This window comes from Cydia splendana, chromosome 2, assembly GCF_910591565.1.
Source record: "Cydia splendana chromosome 2, ilCydSple1.2, whole genome shotgun sequence".
NCBI classification, from domain to species: domain Eukaryota; kingdom Metazoa; phylum Arthropoda; class Insecta; order Lepidoptera; family Tortricidae; genus Cydia; species Cydia splendana.
Window position 1 is genome coordinate 28,447,251 of NC_085961.1, and position 25,943 is coordinate 28,473,193.

The following is a 25,943-nucleotide window of genomic DNA, read 5'->3' on the forward strand; positions in this document are numbered from 1 at the left end:
TACTGATGCTATATGATGATATGCTTGTAGCTACATAAATAAATAAAATAATAAATATAAATATCAGGGGACATCTTACACAGATCAATCTAGCCCCAAACTAAGCAAAGCTTGTACTAGTTTATATAGATAAATACATACTTATATAAATAGAAAACACCCAACCATGGACATGTGTATGCAACATTATTAAGTCTTCCCTTGTCAACTAGGAACCCTAGTTGCATGTCCGACGTTCGTCTGTCTGTCTGCATGCAGCTTTCTAGCACTAACAATTATTGAGCAATTTTTTTTTCGACTATCGGCCTTGAATTTTTTTTATGAAGTTATGATTTGGAAAAAACATCGCTGTTTCATATGTCTTATGTCACTTGTAACAAGGTACCAGTGGCGGCGCATCTAGATTGTTCGGAGGCAAGCCGTAGCTAAGTTGCCCTTCCTTTTCTTCATAAGTTTAAAGAAAATGGCCCAAGAGCCTGAATATCAGACAAGCCATGGGAATCGAGTTGTATGGACGCTCCGCCACTGCAAGGTACCTAAGCACTGAACTGTAAAAAATATCTTACAAATCGATTTTCACTGACCAAGGTTTTTTCAGCTTGGTAAGCTAATCCACTAGATCCAGTGTCAGTGCAATAATAAGGGTCTGCAAGCAAATATGATTGTAATGCAGACCTTTTTACAAGTACCTGAACATTACGTAAGAACAGATTTTACTCTAAATCAAAATAAAATAAAATAGGTAGGTAGTTTTACTTTTATTCCCATATAACCAACCAAACCCTAGGCTCCTATAAGCCGTGGCAAAAAACTGGATCATGAAATAATTAAGAAGTTTTACTAGGTATTTTGGCTGTTGTTACTAATTTCTCAAATAAAATTTTCCAGTTAAACTAGATTCTTTATGGCTGCTATTTAACTGATCACCAGATTTAGTAAAATTTAATACCAAAAAAATCTATTTTACCACCCTAAAATAATGAATGATCACCAAAATTATAACACCATTTTAATGTGAAATGATTACCAATTTTATTACACTTTACTATCCTTTTAAAGGAAATGACACCAAACTAATCATTATTAACCCAAAAATACTAAATGATTACCAAATTTCAAACCCCATTTTAATGTGAAATGATAACCAAATTTTTACATCTTGCTATCCTATTAAAGAAAATGACACCAAAATAATCATTGTAAACCCAAAAATAGTAAAAGACCACCAAAATTTGAACTCCATTTTAATGTAAAATTATAACCAAATGTTTAAATCTTGATATCATATTAAAGCAAATGACTCCAAAATAATCATTGTAAACCCAAAAATTGTAAATGACCACCAAAATTGTAACCACATTTTAATTAAAAATGTGCAAATATTTAATATAATTACCGTTATCCTATTAAATTAATTAATCCACTTCGTCACCTTTTTCTAGTAGCATTTTATTTCTGTAACAGTCGCAGTTCTAACCTAACCTAACCCACTTTTCTAGTAGCATTTCGTTTCTGTAAGGGTCGCAGTTCAAACCTAACCTAACCTAACTCACTTTTCTAGTAGCATTTCTTTTCTGCAAGGGTCGCAGTTCAAACCTAACCTAACCCACTTTTCTAGTAGCATTTCTTTTCTGCAAGGTTCGCAGTTCAAACCTAACCTAACCCACTATTCTAGTAGCATTTCGTTTCTGTATGGGTCGCAGTTCAAACCTAACCTAACCCACTTCTCTAGTAGCATTTTTTTTCTGTAAGGGTCGCAGTTCAAACCTAACCTAACCCACTTTTCTAGTAGCATTTCTTTTTTGTAAGGGTTGCAGTTCAAACCTAACCTAACCCACTTTTCTAGTAGCATTTCTTTTTTGTAAGGGTTGCAGTTCAAACCTAACCTAACCCACTTTTCTAGTAGCATTTCTTTTCTGCAAGGGTCGCAGTTCAAACCTAACCTAACCCACTTTTCTAGTAGCATTTCTTTTCTGTAAAGGTCGCAGTTCAAACCTAACCTATCCCACTTTTCTAGTAGCATTTCTTTTCTGTAAGGGTCGCAGTTCAAACCTAACCTAACCCACTTTTCTTTTCTGTAAGGGTCGCAGTTCAAACCTAACCTAACCCATTTTTCTAGTAGCATTTGGTTTCTGTAAGGGTCGCAGTTCAAACCTAACCTAACCCAATTTTCTGATAGCATTTCGTTTCTGTATGGGTCGCAGTTCAAACCTAACCTAACCCACTTTTCTAGTAGCATTTCGTATATGTATGGGTAGCAGTTGAAACTTAACCTAGCCCACTTTTTAGTAGCATTTCGGTTTTGTGAGGATCGCAGTTCTAACCTAACCTAACCCACTTTTATAGTAGCATTTCGTTTCTGTAAAGGTCGCAGTTCAAACCTAACCTAACCTACTTTTCTAGTACCATTTCGTTTCTGTAAGGGTCGCAGTGCTAACCTAACCCACTTAACTGATAGCAGTTTGACTTACTTTTCTAGTAGCATAACGAAATGCTACTAGAAAAGTAGATTAGGTAAGGTAGGTATGCGGTGCGGGGTACGGGGGGTTGAGCGGGAGGGGCTAGTAATTTTGGCATCAGTTTACTTTATTAGGTGAAAATATCGCATTAATTTGGTCTTCAAGATTTGGTGATCATTCAATATATTTGGTATTTGAATACAATTTGAAGTGCAGTCGTAATTAAAATGGTGGTACTTTTGTATTTTTAGGCCTTATTTTTTTGGTGTTCAGTAATTTTTTTTGGTAAGCATGATTTTTTTTATTTAGGGTACCAAAGTATTTTTTGGTGGTCATTATATTTGTAGCCATTCTTTATTCATCTTCTAAACCCTTAGAGCATTTAGTAACTGGAGACGTCATGGCTGTCATTTTCTGTACAAACCAGTCTGCCGATTTTTGTGGGGGAGGGGACGTAAATGTATTGCTATTTCTAAATGATTTCTACGAAACGTACAAATAGCCATGTCAGTCCATACAAAAGTTTGCACAATTGTGCAAGGATTTCGGCAGAGGGGTAAGCTCTTAAAGGCGACTCCGGTTATTAAATGCTAAGTCAAAACCGAAATACCCGTAGGCATGAATATAAAATCTCCTACACAATTTGCAAAAAGATTTACATTTCATTGTTAATATTTACGCCATTGCTATCCCCCCCACATAAAATGTAGGTATGATAATTGTTGCCAAAGTTTTCAAAACTGGCATTTTTTTGCTCCGTTCCATCCGTTAAGTTGGCAACTTTGACAATAGAATTGTGGAATTCCGTTCCGTTTAATCGTTTACGAGGTACAATGGCGCATAAATTTTAGGTTCTATGTGCAAGGTCCCAAAGTTCTTGAATGTTTGATTTTTTACTGCCGCACAGTTTCAGGAAGGCAATACTGAATTTTAGACACTAGTTTTCGACGTAAATTATTTAAATTATTACGTTAATGACTAATTTTATAAGCGGCTTTATAAAAGCCGGGTTTTATGAATAAGAAAATAGATAAAGGTATTGAAAACCTTTTGTAAAATAAATGTAAGTACATAATTACTTACCCCTTACCTTATTAAAGTGTCAAAAGGGACTCTACGGAAGCAGGAGGTCCCGGGTTCGAATTCTGGGAAGGGCATTTATTTGTGTTTATCACAAATAGGTATTTGTTCTTGAGATATATTTATTTCTATGTATAGGTTAAGCATTTTATATAACTGTAATAATATTATATTTATACCAGCGCCTATATAAAAGTGTCCTAAATGTGGTATTTTTTATTTATTTATACAAATAAAAAATGTATAATTAAAATTCCCAATGTGACATTACAATGACTACGATTATATTTAGGGTAGGTATATTTATTAAATGGACCAATAACTTAGGGAAACTCTTCATGTAAAAAGTGCTAGTTCCAGATAAATCGATTGCTATGTGATATTTTGACTGTTTTTTAATCTTTTTTTCGATGAACAACAATACAGCTAAATGAACCTAAGTCGTCGTACGAAGTGTTTTGAAAACATCCTGATAAAGATTTCCTCGAGACATATTGTGATTCATTGCACTTTTGGATTGTCCTGAATGGTGGTCATGAATTTTCTATTTGCGGTAAGCTAATAACCTGCTTGACATTTTTAAGATAATTTTACTACGCTATATTCTGCAATATATTAAATATATTATATGTATGTAAAAAAAATCAACAAAGATTATAATTATAAAGTATGTTAAGTAAAGTTGGACTGTCTTATTCTAACATTAAACTACATTTTGTGATGAAAAATTGACAAAAAATACCGGGTTATCCGCAGATGGTCTAGAACGCAAAATGACTAGTGTGTTGTTTTGCCTAAATCGCAATTAGTCTACATCGCAAACGGTCTAGAACGCAAAATGCCCAATTTTTATATCACCACATTTTACAAAGGTAGGTTAGGTTCGTTAGGTATCTTCAAATGGCCGAAGACCAAATAGCAAAGAATAGGAGCCCGTCGACATCACTATAAAGTTAAGATAAAACGGAAAAAATAATTCGGGCATTTTGCGTTCTAGACCCTTTGCGATGTAGACTATTAATTGTGATTTAGGCAAAACAACACACTAGTCATTTTGCGTTTTAGACCATCTGCGGATAACCCAAAATACGCCCATTCCAGATTGCCACCACCCTCCATTTCACCTCCATCGCCTCAAAGAAACTCGACTTATCCTCCGAAGAAAGTATAGAAAACATCCTCTTCTACAAAGACTACAGGCCCAAAAAGCAAGAGCCAGCACCATTGCCACCTGAACGGTTAGTGTTGCCAGCACAACCAAAACAGCCAGAGTGCATACCTCGAATGTGCTGTTCCATGTCTTGTTCGAATTCCTGCGGACAAAATGAAATAGGCCCTGATAGCCTTCAGCGAAGTCAACCTATGAATTTTATGAATACTGGTAACTCAAATCCTTTTAGGTCTATGAATTCTATAAATCCTATGAATTCTATGAATTCCATGAATTCCATGAATTCTATGAATTCTTTGAATCCTATGAATTCAATGAATCCTTTTAACTCAATGGGCCCAAGGAACCCAATGCCAACTATGCCACCAACGCCACAGCAGAAGCCAATGCCACAATTTATGAAGCAGCCGAAGAAAAAGAAGCAACCACCGGTACTATTACATACAAGAAGGGACAGCGGCAACGCTAGAGAACATATCAAGAGCCTCATATCCCAGGATGAGGATATTAAGAAGATTCTAAAGGATTTGGTGAAGGTGACGATGAAGAAGGTGGACTTGCTGGAGATGATCAAAGCGAGGAGAGCTGTGGCGAGCGGGAATTTTGGTTTAAATAATGGTGATGATGATGAGGAAGAATTGTGATTGGTAAATGAAAGAAACTAAACTAATTTTACAATGTTTCGCCTTTATTGCCCGGAAGTCTTTCAGGCCAATCAAATTATATCCAAAAAAAGCGTTTTGAGGAATAAATTCCTGCTGAAAATCTATTTAATACCTTCATTTGGTCCTAAATGCGTGTAATCCGAGTTTGCCCAATCCCAGGAAATCAGCATACATTTTGCGTGTCTTGGGAGATACATTTATCCTTGGATTGCTAAATAACTCCATGTAAAGGAACCCACCATCAATTACAATGGCACTACTAGCAAGATTTTGTGGATCACACTGTGGTGAAAAGGAGTTTTCGGATTTTAACATGATTATACCAAAAATTGAGAAATTAATCTTAAGATACCTGTCAGATCTTCGGATATCAATTTTCATAATTATTAGAGCCAATTTTCCGTCGGACCTACCATTTTGGAACTACAAGCAAAAAACTGAAAACGAGTAAAATTGATGCACACCTCCTGGGATCGTACAAATGATTGTGATCATATTACAGGACCAAATGAAGGTATTGAGACGATTTCCAACTTGCTGGGCAAAAAAAATCTAATTTGATTGACCTGTTTGTGATGTATTGTACTCAAAGAGTTTTTCCATGAGTAAGTACAAGCCATACTTGTAAGTATATATGTATAGAAAATGTCTACGTTGTTGTTTTTCTAATACTCGTCCCTAAATGGATTCGATTTACATCAGCCTATTTTCTAAACTGACGTCTTTCGCAGACTGTACATTTTTTTAAACCTATAAATAACGATTGTTAAATATATCGTGTTGAGTACACGCAAATTATAAAACCAAGTATCCCTAATTAAGGTTCTCAAATTTAATCTCACCTTCACCCTGTATTCCCAGGTACGTTGCAGTATATTTAGATTTCCTCCTCTCGAATAGTCAATTACTTACACAAATTTGCCAAAAGTAATTTATTATCTGAACACGTTACGACTGTTACGAGTGTTGTTAAAAAGTCCATCAAATTTAATTTCACTTAAGGTTTGCTTTTAGGGTTAATTCCTATAGAGACTTGTGCTAAAGACGAGAGACGTCAGACCAAGACAAGTCTGCAGCGTTTTTGATAGCACACGCAATGCAAATGTTATTTGAAACGTAAAACTTCTATGAAATTATGACGTGTAAATAACACTTGCACTGCGTACCTATGCTATCAAAATCGTTGTAGACTTTTCTTGGTCTAACTCTACATAATTATGTGTGTACAATGCATATTTATGTGTGTTGGGGATATTTAACTTAATCTAAATTCATATCAATGAAAACTTTTGTATGGGAATCGACCAGAGGGCCCGATTTTTGAATACCGACTGCTCGATTTCGTGTATTTCGTTCAATAATATCTCCACTACTAGGCATTTAAAATCTACTAATAGAATTGAAAACGAGTGGTCAATACCACTCGATTCCCAATTTCTATCGCTCATATTTCAAAAATTAGCATTTCTCCGTTTTCCACCGGTTTTCGAGTGCCGAAATCGAGTGATCGGAATTCAAAAATCGGCCCCCAGACAATAGCTTCTTTAGGGTGGGGTTCTAAAACGGTCATTAAGGTCAATAGGATATTTGACTACTAGCCAAATCAGTTTCTTTCTTCGAGCTGTCAAAACGTTTTTGCTACTATGGAATTTATATGAAACACTAACTTGTGACGTCATAATCAAATTAGGTACCTACTCTTTATAGTTTTATACGGGTTTTAAAATAGAAATTGTGTCTAAAAATAACTGCTGTCTACGTTGCTCTATTAATCTTCTGGTGCTTTTTTCTTGCATGTTGTAAAATAATTTATTTTAAATACAGTCAAATACCTATTGATTCGTTATACTCAAGTTTAAATAAAACAAAACATCTCGTTTTATCGATACTTTTCCTTTTTTTATTTATAATCTTGAAGGTCGTAAAACAGATGCTACTTCGTTCCAAATTTTATGCCTTTTTTTATAATCCTGTACCTTACGCAAGAGGTTCTGGTAAGGCCTGAGGAATCTTGCCTTATTTTTCGTATTGCTATCTTCTTCTTCTTTCAGACGTTCACAATAGTGGTACCACCACGGCATTGCCATAAAGAAATCGGCGTCGCTTAGGGCCATCTTCTGGCAGAATGCCCTGTTTGGGACTTTCAATTGATTAGCCAAGTTTGAGTCAATAGTGTCTGGCATTGTCAAGGGTTTGGTGATTTCTGTAAAGAACCAAAGATACATATACCATAATATATTTTACAGTGCATATGGCCCTACTTTCCCGCACTAGTGCGGGAAACAGGACTTTCCGTGCGTATGTCAAAAGTTTAAAGGGCATGTACTGTAAAACGTTGTACGATACACGTGCGAATAGGTAATTCGCAACTCTTGTCGATTTAAAACACTCCCTTCAGTCCTGTTTTAATTTATCTCCAGATCCTACCAACATGAATAGTTATCACCCCAGTAGAACTCTAATTTTACAGTATTTAAAAATTATTTAAATAAATTTTACTCGTTTTTGGTGGAGCTCGCCTGTTGTACGACTGTTCAGTTAATGGTATCAAGAAAAGAAGGAAGATCTGAAACAGTAATCATTTTATTACACACGGCAAAGAACAGGTTACTGCTGATTTAAAAGATACATACTTAATTAGCGAAATGTGCCATTTTATTGTGTAATGGAATTGGCCGGTCGACGTGTTTTACAGATGGCGCCTGCATAGACTTTACCTATCAATTTTACGAATTATTAAATTGAACAACGGGACTTTATCGTTTACGTTACTTAAACTTAAATACACTTTGACTTAAATACTAAAATATTAATGTGTAAAAATACTATTTTATAGCCTAAACGACAGGTAATACCTATGCTGGTGCCATCTATAGAAACTTTTGACAATTGCCAACCCCGAAGATTTATACAAATCAGTCATGAGGAACCCGAAATGGGGGTCAGTAGTTAAGAGACTCAAAACTAGAACATTCAGCTACACTGAATAAAAATAAATTGGCAAAATTGAACTAAACTTACCTTAAAACCTAACATGTCAAATCTCACGCATTTCATTTTACTATAAAATAGGTACGCTTTACTAAAACACGTTGAGACGGTTATCGCATCATATTTTATTTAGTTCTACGACCACTTCAGAAACTCATTTCCAGTGTCGATAATGCGTTCCTTTTCGTTAGTTTTACACCATTTTCTGAATTGTTGCAATCGCTTTTTTTATTTCCACTTCATAAGGTTTTTATCGTTAGTGTTTACAAAGTACTTGCTACCTAACGTTCTTGCATAATATGAAGCATTTTTTTTTATATACGAGTACATTCATTTTATTGATTTTTTGCATCTGATCTACCGCAAACCTGCGTCTTACGTCATCAAAGACATACCTACTTTTACTAAATTAATCAAGAATATTAACCATACAGCGTCTTCAGCCTAAAATTAGGTGACAGCAGCGACAGAATATATTGTACAGTACATATGGTGCTAATTTACCGCCCTAGTGCGGTAACTAGCACCTAACTAGCTACGTGCGTATATCAAAAATTTAAAGGGCCATATGTACTGTCAAACGTTGTACAGTCGACGTCAAAGATATGTTTACATTATTCGCCTTATTACAAAGGAGTAAGGTGTAAAAATGTAAACATATATTTGACGTCGACTGTACAATACACGTGCGAAAAGGTAATTCGCGTTCGCATTTTCTACTTTTCGGACTTGTATCGTAATGTACTATTACAGTACATATGGTGCTACTTTACCGCCCTAGGGCGGGATTTGGAACAATAACGTTTCTACGTCAAACATTTTACACATTCATTGCCCCTAAATGCTACGGGTTACGCTCGTAGCGCATAGCCACGTTCTCGCCGTATGTAGCGCATAGTCGCTTCGAACAGTGTACCCGACTGTCGGGTTCTTGGCCCTGAATGTGTTAAAGTACTGTATATAACGTTGTACTTTACACATGCGAAGAAGTAATTCGCAACTCGTGTCGATTTAAACAACACTCCCTTCGGTCGTGTTTTAATTTATCGCCACTCGTTGCGAATTTCCTACTTATCACACTTATATCGTAATGTACTATAGACGAAGCCCTTGTTCACTTTTTACTATAACATATGGTCAGCATAACTGACACTTCTCTGACACCATCAGTCTGACACGAATCACTGACAGTTATCTCTTCTCCATAAATATACATCGCGTATAGCGTAAAAGTGCTATAAATCTATAATACCAGCGCCTGAATAAACCCACATCGCAAAAATATAACAAAGTTTATAAAATTATTCTTAGGCATTTAGATAAAATGTTTTGTATTCAATAATTACCATGCAATGATAGTCATTTGTTTTGAAATGACATTATGCAAACAAATTGCGTCCTATTTATAAATTTAACTTCACTTTTTCCACCATTTCATTCTACCAAAACGACTAATAGTAACAAAAACCTGTATTGATTTGAACTATTGCATGGTTTTCAGGACTAAGCTAAGTTGTTGACTAACAGATTATGTCAGTAGATAAAGTTCTAATTCCAAACTCTTACCAAGCAGTAGCGATTTTAAGCTTAGGAAAACTAGCATAAAGTGCGCTTTGCGATTATGTTAATAGATACGTACGAATGTAACGGGTGGAACAGAACGAAGGACTTTTACGCAAACGGGGAATTGTTTAGGCTACGTACTTTAATTTTTACTTATTAATCATGTTAATATTTCTAACAGTTTAGTTTGTGAGATACAGTTTGTTAAACATTAGTGCAAACAATCTGTATGTTTCAACCCTAGCAAGTAGATCCTATTAAATGGCATGACATGTATCAATTTAAAATGTAAATAACTTTGTAGGGTTGTCACTGATTTTAAAATATTTGATTTTAATGATTTTCTTTTACTTTTTAATATAGCTTTACGATTATAATAACCCGATTGTAGATCACTTAGATAGTCTCTAGAAATGTTCCAGCCTGTATAAACGCTGAATGAATCAAGAACAATAGTGACACAGTTTGGAAATATCTTATAACCACCACAAATTGGCATGTTTTGTAAATTTAAATATTTTAAATACCATAGATGCTTCCCAGAAACCAGTGGTCTAGAAACCACTTATTACAGAAAACTCTAAAGGTTGTCAGCCGCTTTCGTAAAAACCATGGGCCAATTAAAAAAGTTAGCAAAACCGAACCTCGTGTTACGGATCTATAGGTCACATTATTCTGGTTGTGGCCTTGGTCACCGCGAAAGCTCCACCAATGGGAACACGGCCAAAGCTTTGCCTAAATGTGGTGCTAGTGTTAGCTAACGAGGGTAATCCTGCTATTCCCGCTAGAAAGTGGGTCAGTATGCGGACTAGTATTAACTGTTATGCACCCGTATTATTTTGCACAGTCAGTCAAATTGTGCTTCCGATGTTGATTAGGTAATTAAGAGTATGTGTCGGTCGGGTAGCCTAGAACTTGTATCAGGGGGTTTTCAGAATAAATAAAATGTTACCATTTACTTTTTTCCAAAAATCATCAATTTTTGGGTTATTTAGACTCAGAATCACGAGTACTACTGAATGAGGCAAAGAAAAAAAGTGTTCCCAGTTTTTCATACAAATTTTGGGTGTCAGTTTTGTAACGGTCCATACAAAATGTATGTAAAAATGCGTTACCAAACTGTCATTTTTTTTGGACACATTTTTTTTTATATCGATAGTCCTCGTGATTCTGAGTAGAAATAACCCAAAAGTTAATGGATTTTCGAAAAACGTAAGAAAAATAAATAATGTTTTAATTTTACAAATTTTTATTTAATATAAGAAAGCCATGCCTCAGAGCATGCACTTTTTGCAGTCATTATCATTATGGTCTTAGGTCAATGTGGCTAATTCCGTCATAGGGACTATTCCGTCCACTAGCATTTTTATCGAACAACAAACAAAATTGATAATTTTGTCGACAAAGCAGCGATTGCTTTTAGTTTCAGCAATCAAAAGCAAATGGTTCTTTTTCCTACGATTGTATATAAATCAATGAAATATACGCTCGTGGACGGAATAGAGTCTATTCAATAGACCCTATGACGGAATTAGCCACATTGACTTTATAGTTCCTTTATTAAATCAGCTACTTAGTTGTATTAATTATTATACCTATTAATCACCTATAGAGAATACCGCCTGCCTCAAAAATATTTTACTTTCTCCATCCCGTGCTAAATTATTACTACGATCTCTAGTCCGTCCCACCTTTTATAAAACAACGCCAACTATTGCAGCTACAGCCATTATATTAATGAGCATTGATTCAGCGGCACCGGTGCACGCCCGTTTGTTTAAATGCTTCCAACGACACTCATTAATATGAGAAATGCTCTCAACGGTATATGGTCAGGAATAAACCGTTTTTAGTTTATTCTTTTTTGTCCACGGAAACGTGTTGTAATGGGATGTTTAAATACACCGATATTTTGGCCTGACCTACACTGGTACAAATATCTGAACACGCCTCTATTGTCAAGGCGTTAGAGTGTGTGTTCAGATATTTGTGATCACCTTGGCCGCTCCGATATATCTGATGGTGACTGTACACTACACATGCGTAGATTTTAGTACGCCGAATATAAATTATCTTTCTAATTTAAACAAAGGTCAAATGTCTCAGACTCAAGATGGAGAAACGAATAATCGGTGCTAAGTTTGAACTATTTCATAAAAAAGTGGAAGATTTCCATTTATAAATCGTCTACAATTACCTAGGTACTTGTAAATCCGTCTGAGACCAATTTTGTACCTACTTTTAGGACTTAATCGTTAAATGGAGAAAATCCTAAAACACTTTATAAATATTAATATAATGATTTCACTTTTATAATATTTAATTATGTGATAAATATTTTAAAAGTGAAATCATTTTAGTCCTTAAAGAATCTTTAAATGTTATTTTTGTTACCTATAGCTAAGAGTAAATTTGCCTGAAATATTTGTAAGTAAAAATTGTATTTATACAAAAATATTGCAGTTGAAGTATCGAATCTCGTCTTGGTTACCCGAATAAGTACGGGTAATACAGTGTGTAGTAACCATAAAAAGGGTAGAATGGGTACACGGGTATAGGTATGAAGGGTGCACACTCAATGCAGTTTTCTTCATTTTCTTCATTCGATGTGGTGTTTTTCATTGCTGGACTAGATGAGTTTACTGAAGTGTTTCCATTCGCACTATCTGGGGTTGGTTCTTCGTTCGTTCCTTTTGCTTTGGTTGTCACGGCGTGAGTAAGAATTACTAATAATACAATTTTACACATTCCTAGAAAAAATGAATTTTATTAAAAATAACCTTACTAATTAAAACCTAACCCATAGGCTAAAATTACGTCTATTATGATACACTTTTATTTTCCCCGAACCTTTTGTCTCCATAGTTTCATAGCATCGTATTTGTGATCTCCAAAACTGTTGTGTAAGTAACATTCAAGTTGGTAATTATAGATTTAATTTAAAACTATAGGTAAATCGGTGAAATAATTTTATCGACTACTATTATGGTTTCCGCTTGTTTAATTTTCTCTTTACTGATAAATATTAAATTAATATTGAACTGCTCATATTTATACTTTTTGAATAGTCCTTACAGGTATATACTTACAAAATTGCATATAAGTGTGAGATCATCTACGCCAATGTCGCCAATCGTCTACGACACTTATTACATGCAGTGTTAATAATCTGTATTAACCCTTAAACAGGCCTGACGCATTTTTTACTTTTGATTACTGATTCGGGTAGGTAATAGCTTAAAAAGAAAAGTAATTACTTAATTTTTTTTATTACCCCTAATTCAATAAAAAAAACCCGGGAACTTATACAGCGGGACAAACGTACAAAAACTCAATGACCTTTTATTTATGTAGACGTGTGACGTTCATAGTTGACAAAACTAAAATTCGAACCAACGATTTTGACAATTTGACAGGTTGGCGTCACCCATACGACTAACTAAATATAGGTTCCGGAACCTATATTTGATGGCTCACGATCGTGCGCCTGGTACCATATCTACCTCTTTTTACTTACATCCATGCAAAAACTGCCATTTGTTGTCGATTTGAGTTTGACAACTAAATTGTCAAAGAAAATTGTTTTGACACCTGTCATTTTTTTACGTTCCGATATCACCCACTTAATAGACTTTACGGCAATGATATTTTGCGGTAGTTGTATTTACTCAGCTTGCCAAAAAAAAATCATTTGCTATGTGGTACTTATAGATACACTACATGTTTAAGGGTTAAACGTTAACCAATTCGTAACCTTATTGGCTAAGATTTTATAATGCGCTTTTGACGTAGGTATACTAAATAAGTGTTCCGTGAACAAAGTTTTGTACGGAATACTAAAAAGGGTCAGACATTTTTAAATATAATGATAAACAGATACAACAACTCGTACAACGAGCTAGGTACCTTAAGTCGCAACAACTTTGTTAAAACTTTGATAAAATAAACATTTTAAACAAATATTTAGCCCACAAACCAGACTGACAAAACAAACTTACCTAAAAGAAACAAATCGAGAAAAACAAAAGCAACCGCAAATTTATAAACACAGCTACTTAATAACATTTATTCGAATTCAACCGCTAAAGGTCAACTCTGCGATGTACAAAATAAAACAAGGACTGTTAATAGTTAATATTAGATATAATATTATTACAAATCACTTAGGTATCACTGAACAATTTAAGAAGGAGTATTGTATACAATATTGTATACAAACTAGTGCAGATAATATATGTAGTGCTCACGGGTACCAGGCACCAAAGGCATAACCTCAGATAAGGATATGGCGTAGGTATATGATTGTAGCATATTTAGGACACAGGTTTTATGCCGTCCTTATTTTCTACACACGTCAGATGCGAAGATTTGTAGGCTCAATTTATCCATAGATATAAGGGTAGTATACATAGTAGTACACCGGTACAACCGGCATAACCGGGTACACGGGTACAGCGGGTATGGCTGGTACACATTCTGGTTGTTGAATGCAGTCCGGGTTTTCTGCACACGCCAGCGTCAGCACCAGAAGGAGTTTCAGGACTATTTCAATACGCATTTCTGGAAAAAATACAATACAGTACAATACATTACAATACTAGTTAATTAGTGCAAAATTAGCACTGATTTACAAATAAGTACTAATATTGTCTTCTTAGAAGCTTTCACATATATAATAAATTTCTTCGAAAGAGCAACCTAAAGCTACATTCAAGTTTCACTCGGTGCCAAAATAATATTACATAAATATCACACAAACATCAAAAACGTTGGAAAATGATCGACCCGGTGGTAGTTGAACCATTGCATCGATACGTTTTAGCTAAGCTAGCTACCAGTCAGCCAAGTGACTCAACATAAGTAACATAACCATACCCTGGGGTTTTTGGTCCGGGAATGTTTTTATGTGTTTAGCTTGTGTGTCACAAATGTGATTAAAAATGTCCAAATAGTTTTGATTTTCACAGTTTTTACCTATTTTTTGGGTAGGTAGTGTAAAACATTCCTGCACCCAAAACCCCGGGTTATGAACATAACTAAACATTGACACATATATCACATACTTAGGGCATACTGAAAATTCCTGGACTGGATTTTCAGTATGGCCCACGTACCTACTTATATGACAGAATAACTCTTCTTACATCTGCTTGTGGTTGGTGATAAGTGTCCATGGAATTAGTTAAAATGGTTAAAAATTAACGTATGCCGTTACTGTTTCAGTAGCTTTTAGTGTAGGGCATTATGAAAACGCGCAAAAGGTAACGTATTAAAACCAGGTACTATACCTGTGTCCTTTCTAAAATCCTGCTCCTAATCCAATTCCCGTAACTTCCCATTAAATTCGGGACAATAAATTATCTCTAAGTAATGGCTTTTAAAGGCATTTATTAACGAAGGTCTGCGGAAAAACACTTGGCCTTTCTGATTAATTTCACTGCGATATTTGGCCCGATGTTTGGTTTTCAATGCTGGAGATTAATTGCTAGTTTATGTACGTTCGTTTCGGATTAGGCGTTTTGTGTGAATAATTGGCAGAGGTACGAGTAGCGTGGGTTTGAGTTTGGTTAACTGATTATGATAATGGAATAATGAAAACAGAGATTTTTGCAAGGCATAGTAGCGTTTGGAAAATGAACGTATTATACTTATAAAATTCTCTTTTTAACCGACTTCAATTTCATAGAAGGAGGAGGTTCTGTATTCGGTTGTGGCTATGTTTTTTTTTTATGTATGTTCACCGATTACTCCGAGACCAGTGGGTCGATTTGAGTAATTATTTCTTTGTTCGAAAGAAGGTACTTCCAAGGTGGTCCCACATTAATCTGGTGCTGTTCTGATGATGGGATCCATGAGGAATTGAGGGAACTCCTCAATTTTTCAAAGCACATGTATGGTGATTTGGGTGTTTTCTTAAGCAACTCGAGCATTTTCTCTCGAAAAGCACCAATTTGATGAAGTGGACTTGATGATGATGATTGTTTTGATGATAATCATGACGATTTCTTAAAATGTAGGACGTTCAGCGATTACTCCGAGAGCCGTGGTCCGATTTGAGCAATTCTTTTTTTGTTCGAAAGAAGGTACTTCCAAGGTGGTCCCACATTAATCTGGTGCTGTTCTGATGATGGGATCCATGAAGAATTGAGGGAACTCCTCAATTGTTAAAGGCACATGTATGGTAATTTGGGTATTGTCTTAAGCAAATCAAGCATTCCCTCTTGAAAATCACTCATCAATTTGATAGAGTGGACCTGATGATGATGATGATTGTTGATGATAGGTAATAATGATGATTTTATAAATGTAGATTACTCCGGAACCCGTGGTCCGATTTGAGTAATTCTTTTTTCGTTTGAACGAAGTTACCTCTAAGGTGGGAACATCTTATGTTATGTTATGGGAACATAACATTGTTGGTTCTAATCTGATGACGGAATTCATAAGGAAATGAGGGAACTCCTCAATTTTTAAAGGCACGAGTATGGCGACATCGTTGTTTTCTATAGTAACTTAAGCATTTCCCCCCCGAAAATCACCAATTTGATGAAGTACAACTGTAGCCCTACCAAGAGTTTGACACTACTACATATTCGCTAACGTCTTCGTAACTATCTCGTTCGCACTAATAGGATGCCAGCACGACGCATAGAAAGTAAGTTACGCACACGCTAGCGAATATGTCAGTGTAAGACTTATGGTAAGGCTACTGAGGAGTCGGGAAATGGCGGTTGAAAGGTTGGTGGTTCAGGGTCGAGGGGTTCCGTGATCAGGGGTTGAGTGATCGGGGGGTTGAGGGATTGGGGGGTTGAGGGATTGGGTCAGTGGCGGGGCGGAGGATGGATTTTGTGTTTGTGTAGTGACAGGAATAATTTCGAATTTAGTGATACGCATTATTATGCTTTTCATTCATGCGTCACACGTCACTCATAAGCTTTTAACAATGCCTTAAAACTAAAAATTGTAAAATAAAAACTTTTACAAAAAAAAAGAAAACCGACTTCAATAAGGATGAAATAAAATATTATCCGTTTTTAGGGTTCCGTACCCAAAGGGTAAAACGGGACCCTATTACTAAGACTTCGCTGTCCGTCCGTCCGTCCGTCCGTCCGTCCGTCCGTCCGTCTGTCACCAGGCTGTATCTCACGAACCGTGATAGCTAGACAGTTGAAATTTTCACAGATGATGTATTTCTGTTGCCGCTATAACAACAAATACTAAAAACAGAATAAAATAAAGATTTAAATGGGGCTCCCATACAACAAACGTGATTTTTGACCAAAGTTAAGCAACGTCGGGAGTGGTCAGTACTTGGATGGGTGACCGTTTTTTTTTTTGCTTTTTTTTGTTTTTTTTTTATATGGTACGGAACCCTTCGTGCGCGAGTCCGACTCGCACTTGCCCGATTTTTAAGTATATGCGTTACCAACTGATATGTTTGAAGTCGGTGCCACGACAAATAGTAACAATACCGGTCAAAAATAATCAGGTTTATGTCTATAATTCACATTACAACTTTACTAATATTATAATAGTGAAAGTAATTCTGTCTGTCTCTTTGTCACCTTTTCGGCTAAACAACTGCCATGTAAACTGGTGAAATTTGCCATGCAGGTAAAAAGTTAAAGCCCTGTAGATGGTCCTTGGATTGTTTTATATTTTGAAATCAAGTTTTCTGGATAAGAGGCGGGAAATAACTCAGTCCCAATCCCACACCAGAGTACTATGGACAGTTCGAAAATTTGTAAAAATTGCTCTTTAAAAAACATATCGGCAATCGCATTGGTTTTATACTAGTACCGACAAACATGGTACGGACTGCGCCAAGGTGGCTTGACGGTGTGTTCTTAGGTATCTACAGAAAGTATGATCATTGCTGTCGTGTGGTGTAAGGTAGGTAATCCAACGTACATACACATACATTCTTACACGTACATTCTTATCGAGTCACCCTAAAATCATGGTATGCTTCAAATTTGGCTTGGCACCGACTTCAATCATATCAGTTGGTAACGCATATACTTAAAAACGGATAATATTTTATGTCATCTTTTTGAAGTCGGTTTTATTTTTTTTGTAAAAGTTTTTATTTCATTAGAGAATGGTTACTACCATTGTGGCCCTAGTGAAAAAGGGTGCAAGTCACGCGCAGCTTAGGTGTAAAAGTGTTACTTGGAACTTACGCCCTTTTACAACTGCGCTGCCCGAGACTTGTACCTTTATTCACTAGGGCCACAGCATTCTACTAGTAGTATTAATACCTCTGACACGTAATGGGGTTGGCAACTGTCAAAGGTTTGCATAGATGGCGCCATCATAGCTTGCCCCTTTTTCTGTGAGATCTGGCTTAAATAAAGGGCATTAAAAAAAAAAACAATATTTTGACACAATTCTAGGGATTGGCAGGGCAAGCTATGATGGCGCCATCTGCTGGACCCCATTAGATCCGTTACTTTTGTTGCTGCATAATAATATTATATTATGTAGTTGTACTTGTACATAATATGACAAGCATGCTCGGCATCTTTTAGAACGGACAATTTTTTAGGGTTCCGTACCCAAAGGGTAAAAACGGGACCCTATTAATAAGACTCCGCTTTCGATCTGTCTGTCTGTTTGTCCGTCTGTCTGTCCATCTGTCTATATGATAATACTAAAGACAGAATAAAATAAATATTTAAGTGGACCTCCCATACAACAAACGTGATTTTTTGCCGTTGTTTGCGTAATGGTACGGAACCCTTCGTGCGCGAGTCCGACTCGCACTTGGCCGGTTTTTTGTATTACAGCCATGTATGTAGGTTAGGGTAGGTAGAATAATCCATTAAAAATCTTCAAGGTCCCCAACCCACCCATCTTCAGGCTATATAAAAATTACGACTCATTCGTCGCAAAAACACGTGTTTTATCAATAAAAAATACGCTTGCCATAACTGTTTTACAGCAAAATTATGATTATTTGATGTGGTTACATTTGATTACCGAGAATACTTTGAAACGTGTCGCATATTTGTACCACTTTTTTCTTTGGTTTCTACTCTACTCTACTTTACTAAACTCCACCACTTAAAATAAGTAGGTAGTAGAATACCGTTCAGTACCACTAGTGTAAATTTCGCCTTTGCGTTAAGTGTCATTTTATATGGGATTTAGAGTTTCCAAAATGTCCCGCTTGGCGCGGTGTTCAAAATCCCATACAAAAATAGACAAAACGCGAACGCTCGTCGCGTTATCGAATGAAAACACTAGGGGGTTTTGGATATTTTAATATGAGGGCGCTACTTCGATTGTATGGCGGCGGGTTATGACCTTATGACTCTTATCAAGAAGCGCTCCGTCTCCGTCCGGTCGGTGGTAATGGTAATCGTATAGATTTCGACCAAAAAAAGTCTGCAGCGATTTTGATAGCCCACGCAGTGCAAGTGTTATTTATACGTCATAAGTTTGTAGAAATTTGATGTATAAAATAACACTTGCACTGTGTGGGCTATCAAATTCGCTTTTCTTGGTCTAACTCTCTTTAGTTATTCTGCCACCGTGAAATGTGATTTTGAGCACGTAAGCACATATCACCATAATAAACAATCATTTAGTTCCGTAAACACGAACGGTTTCGAAACGATACGTAAACCAGTTTTTAACGTTTACGTTTTCGAAAACGTTTTAATTTTTAATAACATAAAAATGTTGTACGAGTATAAAGTATTAGAAGTAGATATATTACGTTACAATGCACACCCATTGTGCATTGTACATTATTTATAGTAGGCACATAATTGTTTTAGAGATAATTAAACGGTCTTAACTAAATTTGTGGGAATTGCAGAAATATTACAGTACCTACTTACCTACAGGTTTTTTGCTACTTCTGTTTCAATCGTTCATCATTTCTCCCATAACGAATTTCATCCTCAAGTCTGAGAGTGGTGACCCTAAGTCGATATGTTGTTGTGCTCGTTTATTATTTATTGTTATAAGAAAATGTTTGTATTATAATTTGCTAGACTAAACATAAACCTCCTTGAGGCATTTGCTTAAAATAAAATTTCACACATACCTACCTATTACCGCCTGTTAAATTTGAGATCTGATATTTCAAATATGTCAATAAATTTCGTAGCAGGAAAGGAAACTAAATAAGTACTTACCTTAGTTTAAATGCCCAGTTAGGAAATAAGTAGGTACAGTCAGCATCTAAAATAGCAGATAAGACTACGCGTCAAAAGTCGTTACCATTCTGTAATAACCCAACTAGCAAAAAATTCTCAGATTGCGCACTTTATAAGAGTAGTAAGCTTATAGCGCTCTTATTTTTGTTTTGAACTTATCATCGCTCTTATATTAGTCTTAGACAAGCTAATACGCACTTTAGTAAGTTTAGTCTTATTACCTAGTCTTATATATGTATATAAGAGCATTTTATAATACCATTATAAGCCTCTCGCTCTTACAATAACATTTACTAAGTCTCATTGAACTTGAGAGTACCTGGTCTTATATCCACATTCTCTAAGTTCATTTGATCTTATAATAGACTTTCTAAATGCTATTATAAGAATGTAAGACTAATATCAACATGGCATAATACTATTATGAGCCTCTCGCTCTTACAATAACATTTACTAAGTCTCATTAAACTTGAGAGTACTTGGTCTTATATCCACATTCTCTAAGCTCATTTGATCTTATATTAGACTTTCTAAATGCTATTATAAGAATGTAAGGCTAATATCAACATAGCATAATACTATTATAAGCCTCTTGCTCTTACAACAACATTTACGAAGTCTCATTGAACTTGAGAGTACGTGGTCTTATATCCCCATTCTCTAAGTTCATTTGATCTTATATTAGACTTTATAAATGCTATTATAAGAATGTAAGACTAATATCAACGTAGCATAATACTATTACAAGCATCTTGCTCTTACAACAACATTTACGAAGTCTCATTGAACTTGAGAGTACCTGGTCTTATATCCTCATTCTCTTAGTTCATTTGATTTTATATTAGATTTCTAAATGCTATTGTAAGAATGTAAGACTAATATCAACATAGCATAAGAACACTGTAAGTACGTACTTTTCTGATCTTACTAAAGCTATAATAAGATCAACAGCAGCACTTTAGTAAGATATTAGAGTGATATAAGATCAAGACACTTATATCACAAAAGAGAAGATCAATATAAGATGGTTTGATCTTAAATCGTTTTTGGGAACACTATTGTTAGTATAAGTAAAGCAAGGAACCGTAATTTATTCAACATGGCCACATCATTTGTATTCAGAATGCTTAAAATACTCTAATAGTGCGCTTGAAAAATACACCTACATCAATGGCTGACTATCAATACAAAATAAAGAAATAAAATAATTATAAAAATATTCAAATACCATATTTGAGTAGGCGCATGAAGTTTGAAGTGTAAAACAGGGTCTACTTTACAATAAATAATATTTTCCCATGTGAATACTTACCCTGAAACATAAACAGACGATGATAAACAGCACGTTACTATATTTAAACATAATTCATAAAAAGTTTGATAAACACTTACACTAATATGTTTTTGTCACGTTGCAGTTAATTTCACCCGTATATTTATACTTCACAAATAGAATGTTTCAAACCAAAATAAGCTTATTTAGGCTTACAAGATTCTAACGTTCGACCAATATAAGCCTATGTAGGCTTACAAGATACTTACGTTCGACCAATATAAGCCTATGTAGGCTTACAAGATACTTACGTAAAAGCGATATTAGCCTAAAGCAGCTTAATATAGTTTTGAAAAAGATTACTGTGAATGCAAACAACATTCAATTAGACTGATATTAGAACGATATTAAAATAAATACGCTTATGCTTTGTGCCCAAACCCGGGCTTATACGATGATATAAAATCAATATAAGAGCGACAAAATTGTAGTCTAGAGACTGTTGTTAGCGTGATTTTGCTAGTTGGGAACTTAACAAAAGGAGATTAAGGGCCAGTTGCACCAACCACATTTAACGACTGATTAACGTCATTCAGCAGTGTAGTATGAAACTTCCCATACTATAAAATTTAGCGAACGCTTTAACGGTGACAGACGGTTTGGTGCAACCGACCCTAAGTTCATACTGTGACACTTTTGAACGGTAACTGTAGACATATATCCTTATTTTAAAAGTGACCTAGGGTAACGGATACTTTTGACGCGTTGTTTCGTCCGCTGCTAATAATGCTGACTGTACCTCTGCTTTACATGCGTTTAGTTATGACCAGGCATCGGAGTTTTTATCGCATGGTAAGACTAATAGCAAGCTATGGAGTCGACATTTGCCATAAATGTAAACTCTTATTCATACTCATACTCATTTATTTAATTTATCTTAAAATGCCTTTAGAGCGGTCGGTCGTGTATATTGAAGTTCCAGTGGATTTCGTTTGATGAAGAATACTGTTGATATGTTTTAAAATAAATTTATGTTTCAATTGGGTGAGTTGTACTTCACAACTCAAGCACACTCTAGCAGATTTTTCATAGTCATATTGTAAATCGTTGTATGGCTCTATCCATGCCAAAATTGCAGCTATTTCTGGGTTAGGCATAATAATTAATTATGGATTAATCCACAACGTATTTACCACTTACAGATATAAATAACTACTACGTTTGCAATCACCAGTGATTGACATATGATAAATACTAATCAATTTTATCAGCGGTCAGTACCTACATGACATTAGGTCTTTCGCAGCGATGTAGTTTGTATAGTTGTATGTTAAAATAGTTGAAGTTATGAATTCATAATGTAATAGAAAAATATTTTTATATATAATTCGACTCAGATAAAATACACGACCGACCGCTCTAAAGGCATTTTAAGATAAATTAAATAAATGAGTATGAGTATGAATAAGAGTTTATATTTATGGCAAATGTCGACTCCATAGCTTGCTATTAGTCTTACCATGCGACAAAAACTTCGATGCCTGGTTATGACACGTGCCTCGTCACCTGTCACTGTCACAGAAAATTGACAAAAAATGTCACAACCAATCATTTATAAACACAATAGCCAATAACACTAAATAAGACATGTATTAATTATAATCACCTCTTTTGCATATTACACTACGCATTGGCCAACATAACAAACAATACGAGTAGGTACTACAGCTTACACATTTTTCGCAAGATAATCTCGCACAGGGTCAAGATTCGTCGTATCTCATTATACCCAGTTTATAACTCCATAATCAGATTCACTGGCTGTATGGCGGGAGGTCTGTGCCTACAGAAAAAATACGGTTCATTGTACGTTAACCGCGCACGCGCCACGAGCGTCTTTTTCCCGCGCTTTTGTCGCGCCAATTTCAAATAAAAAAAAACTCGTGCTTTTTTTTTAATAAAGCATGTAGGTTTTATTATTGTGTAATTTTGGATAAAGAGATGGAGTGTACAGAGTTTGTAAACTGTGTCAGTGAGTGCTGTGTTATCAGTAGACGAAAGAAATTCAGTTGGGAGAGCATATATGCGGGTCTTGTAATATGTTTAGTGCCATCAGTAGTATGTAGTTCAGGTAAAAATCATTTTATTATTTAGAGACTAACATCGGCACCATTTCTAAAAAATATTTTTTAAATAAAGAATACACATAGAGCTAGACCAAGACAAGTCTGCAATGATTTTGATAGCACACGCAGTGCAACTGTTATTATAAACGTCAAACTTCTATGAAATTATGACGTATAAATAACATTTGCACTGCGTATGCTATCCAAATCGTTGCAGACTTTTTTTGGTCTAACTCTACCTTTGTTACCATAGAAATAAGGATGTGTACCTAGCGATATATTACACGACTTTGGCCGTTACTATACATTCGATGCTGACTGTACCTAGGAATTTTATTTAGATTTAGTATCCACAAGTTCCACAACCCAAATCACTACATTGCCTTTAACATAGTTTAATGATTGCCGGTACCTATATACTGAGATATGTTTTTTCATTTGGCTTAAGTCTGTAAAATAGTTCACTTTTCTACATATATCTAATTAAATGGAAAATCAAAGGATTTTAAAAGTAGCATTATAACTATGGCGATACGACACAATGTAACCCGTATTACACAAATTATATGTCCGCGAACTTTAATTCATCGCAACAATAACATTGAGAAACAACGCTACAATACTTATAACGAAATATAAAGTAGGTGCAGTTCTTTACCCATATATAGTTCAGTTAAATTTTAATCAGCCCAAGGACCGGATTACAAATTTTCAAATAATATTTTAGGATATAACGTCATATTGACGTCGCTCGTAAAGACCCGGATAGCTTAGAAAAGCTGATGGTAGTTGGTAAGGTCGAAGGGGAAAGAGGACGCGGACGATCGCCTACCCGGTGGTCAGACTTGATAAAAACCATCACCGGCTTGCCAGACCTGAAGCTATTAAGACGGCCGAGGACAGGAACACTTGGAAAAGCATGGTACATCGCGCAGGAAACTCTTCAAACTAGACAGGACCTTCAGCAATGAAGACGCCGACTAAGAAGAAGAAGTCATAATTATTGACCGTTAGCTACCTATATGGTGTATTCAAATCAACGGTTCACCAGAAGAAATTAAAAAAGGTTGTTTCATTTTTTTTCTGGTGTTTTTATTTGATTACGACGAGCCATAAAGTATGTAAAAATAAGCAAATGTTTTAAAATTTAATAACTACTTATAATATTATAAAGTCCTACAATTTCAATTCAATTCAATATCTTTAATGTACAACTGGGGGATTATTATTTTATTTCCAACAGGACAATAGTCTTACAAACAGTAATATTTTGTTTTAAAACTAAACCTATAAGTAATTAAAAACAAAAAATCTAAATCTAATGATGGCCCCTGAGGCATAGCACCGAATTATAACTTAATTATAACCATTCCAAACTCGGTACATCAAAACCTCACGCGAATAACCCGACTGTACTTCGCTGGCCCACTATTACAGGGTTCTAGGTATGTTACATTTTCGAGATAGTCGAAATTCGACTTAATATATACTATGACAATGTTTAAATTTCAGTTCGATAAAAGTGAAACATAGAACCCTGTAATATTGGGCCCGCGACTTGTATCACGCGATTAGCCTACAATTAGGTTGCTGGTCACTCCATCACACTGACATTGTAGCACACGATGATCACGTTATACTGTGATTTATTGCTTTTCAAGCCTCCTAAGGCCCATAGTCCTTCTCATAGTACTATTACTTCGCCGTAATTGAGACCATTTTCAATTGGAACAGAGTCGCATTTCTTTTGTTTCGGACCATTTCAAAACAAAAGAAATTCAACCATATTTCATACAATATTGATCTCAAATTTAACTGACATTTTTTCTAGTAAGATGGGATTAGAAGGCTAACTTAGATTTCAAGTTCCTCTAAACTCAGGAAGGAAATAAAATGGGTCACGTTGTATGGGTTTTTAACACGTTTTTATTAGGTCGACCTGTATGTAACTATGTAATGGAATCTAAGGTAACTAATTTAACCATCTTCCAAGGATCGTAGCGTCATGAAAATTGGCAGCTGTATGTAGTTCTGATGACAATACAATAATATGGTACTGTCGAACCGATCTGATGATGGAGCCGGAAGATATGAACTGGAACTTCATGATGGAACATCGTATCATAGCTGTGTTTGGATTTGTTAGAAAAGTATTGTAATGAACTTTGACCACGATTAGGTTTCAAGGTCTAATGATGAAGCCGGAAGATAGGCACTGGCATTCCATGATGGAATATCGTATCATAGTCGTCTTTGCACTTGTGAGAAAGGTCACGTAATGGACAAAGCGTGTTTTTCTAGTGTTTTTTTAAACTATTAAAATTTATTTATATAATAAAGAGACCTGATTTCGTTTTCATTGATTGTGGAACCGGTATTCTCAAAGTGCCTAGAGGTCCTTCAGACCGGGCTAAATAAAGGGCAAAGAAGCCAAACAAGTATGGCA

At 35.4% G+C, this 25,943-nt stretch overlaps 3 protein-coding genes and 1 long non-coding RNA gene across 4 annotated transcripts in view; 2 read left to right on the plus strand and 2 right to left on the minus strand.

Moving 5' to 3' along the window:
* The first annotated feature begins 4,012 nt into the window (after nucleotides 1-4,012).
* On the plus strand, nucleotides 4,013-6,119 carry LOC134806073 (uncharacterized). Its single transcript, XM_063779336.1, has 2 exons — nucleotides 4,013-4,092; nucleotides 4,641-6,119. Exons 1-2 carry the CDS (start codon nucleotides 4,066-4,068, stop codon nucleotides 5,352-5,354), a joined length of 741 nt encoding a protein of 246 aa, XP_063635406.1. The 5' UTR covers nucleotides 4,013-4,065; the 3' UTR covers nucleotides 5,355-6,119.
* A 1,130-nt stretch (nucleotides 6,120-7,249) lies between these two features.
* LOC134799876 (uncharacterized) lies at nucleotides 7,250-8,595 on the minus strand. Its single transcript, XM_063772298.1, has 3 exons — nucleotides 8,397-8,595; nucleotides 7,875-7,941; nucleotides 7,250-7,578 (listed from the first exon to the last, which is right to left on the minus strand). Exons 1-3 carry the CDS (start codon nucleotides 8,430-8,432, stop codon nucleotides 7,280-7,282), a joined length of 402 nt encoding a protein of 133 aa, XP_063628368.1. The 5' UTR covers nucleotides 8,433-8,595; the 3' UTR covers nucleotides 7,250-7,279.
* Nucleotides 8,596-11,191: 2,596 nt separating this feature from the next.
* LOC134799884 (uncharacterized) lies at nucleotides 11,192-12,902 on the minus strand. The gene is made up of 3 exons (XR_010145479.1): nucleotides 12,780-12,902; nucleotides 12,165-12,679; nucleotides 11,192-12,133 (listed from the first exon to the last, which is right to left on the minus strand). It is a non-coding gene; the product is annotated as an uncharacterized LOC134799884 (long non-coding RNA).
* Nucleotides 12,903-23,242: 10,340 nt separating this feature from the next.
* Nucleotides 23,243-25,943, plus strand: part of LOC134806072 (uncharacterized) — a 28,941-nt gene continuing 26,240 nt past the window's right edge. Inside the window, exon 1 of the mRNA XM_063779335.1 lies at nucleotides 23,243-23,502. Within this exon, the coding sequence (XP_063635405.1) occupies nucleotides 23,373-23,502 (130 nt within the window). The 5' untranslated portion in view covers nucleotides 23,243-23,372. The remainder of the gene's footprint in view (nucleotides 23,503-25,943) is intronic.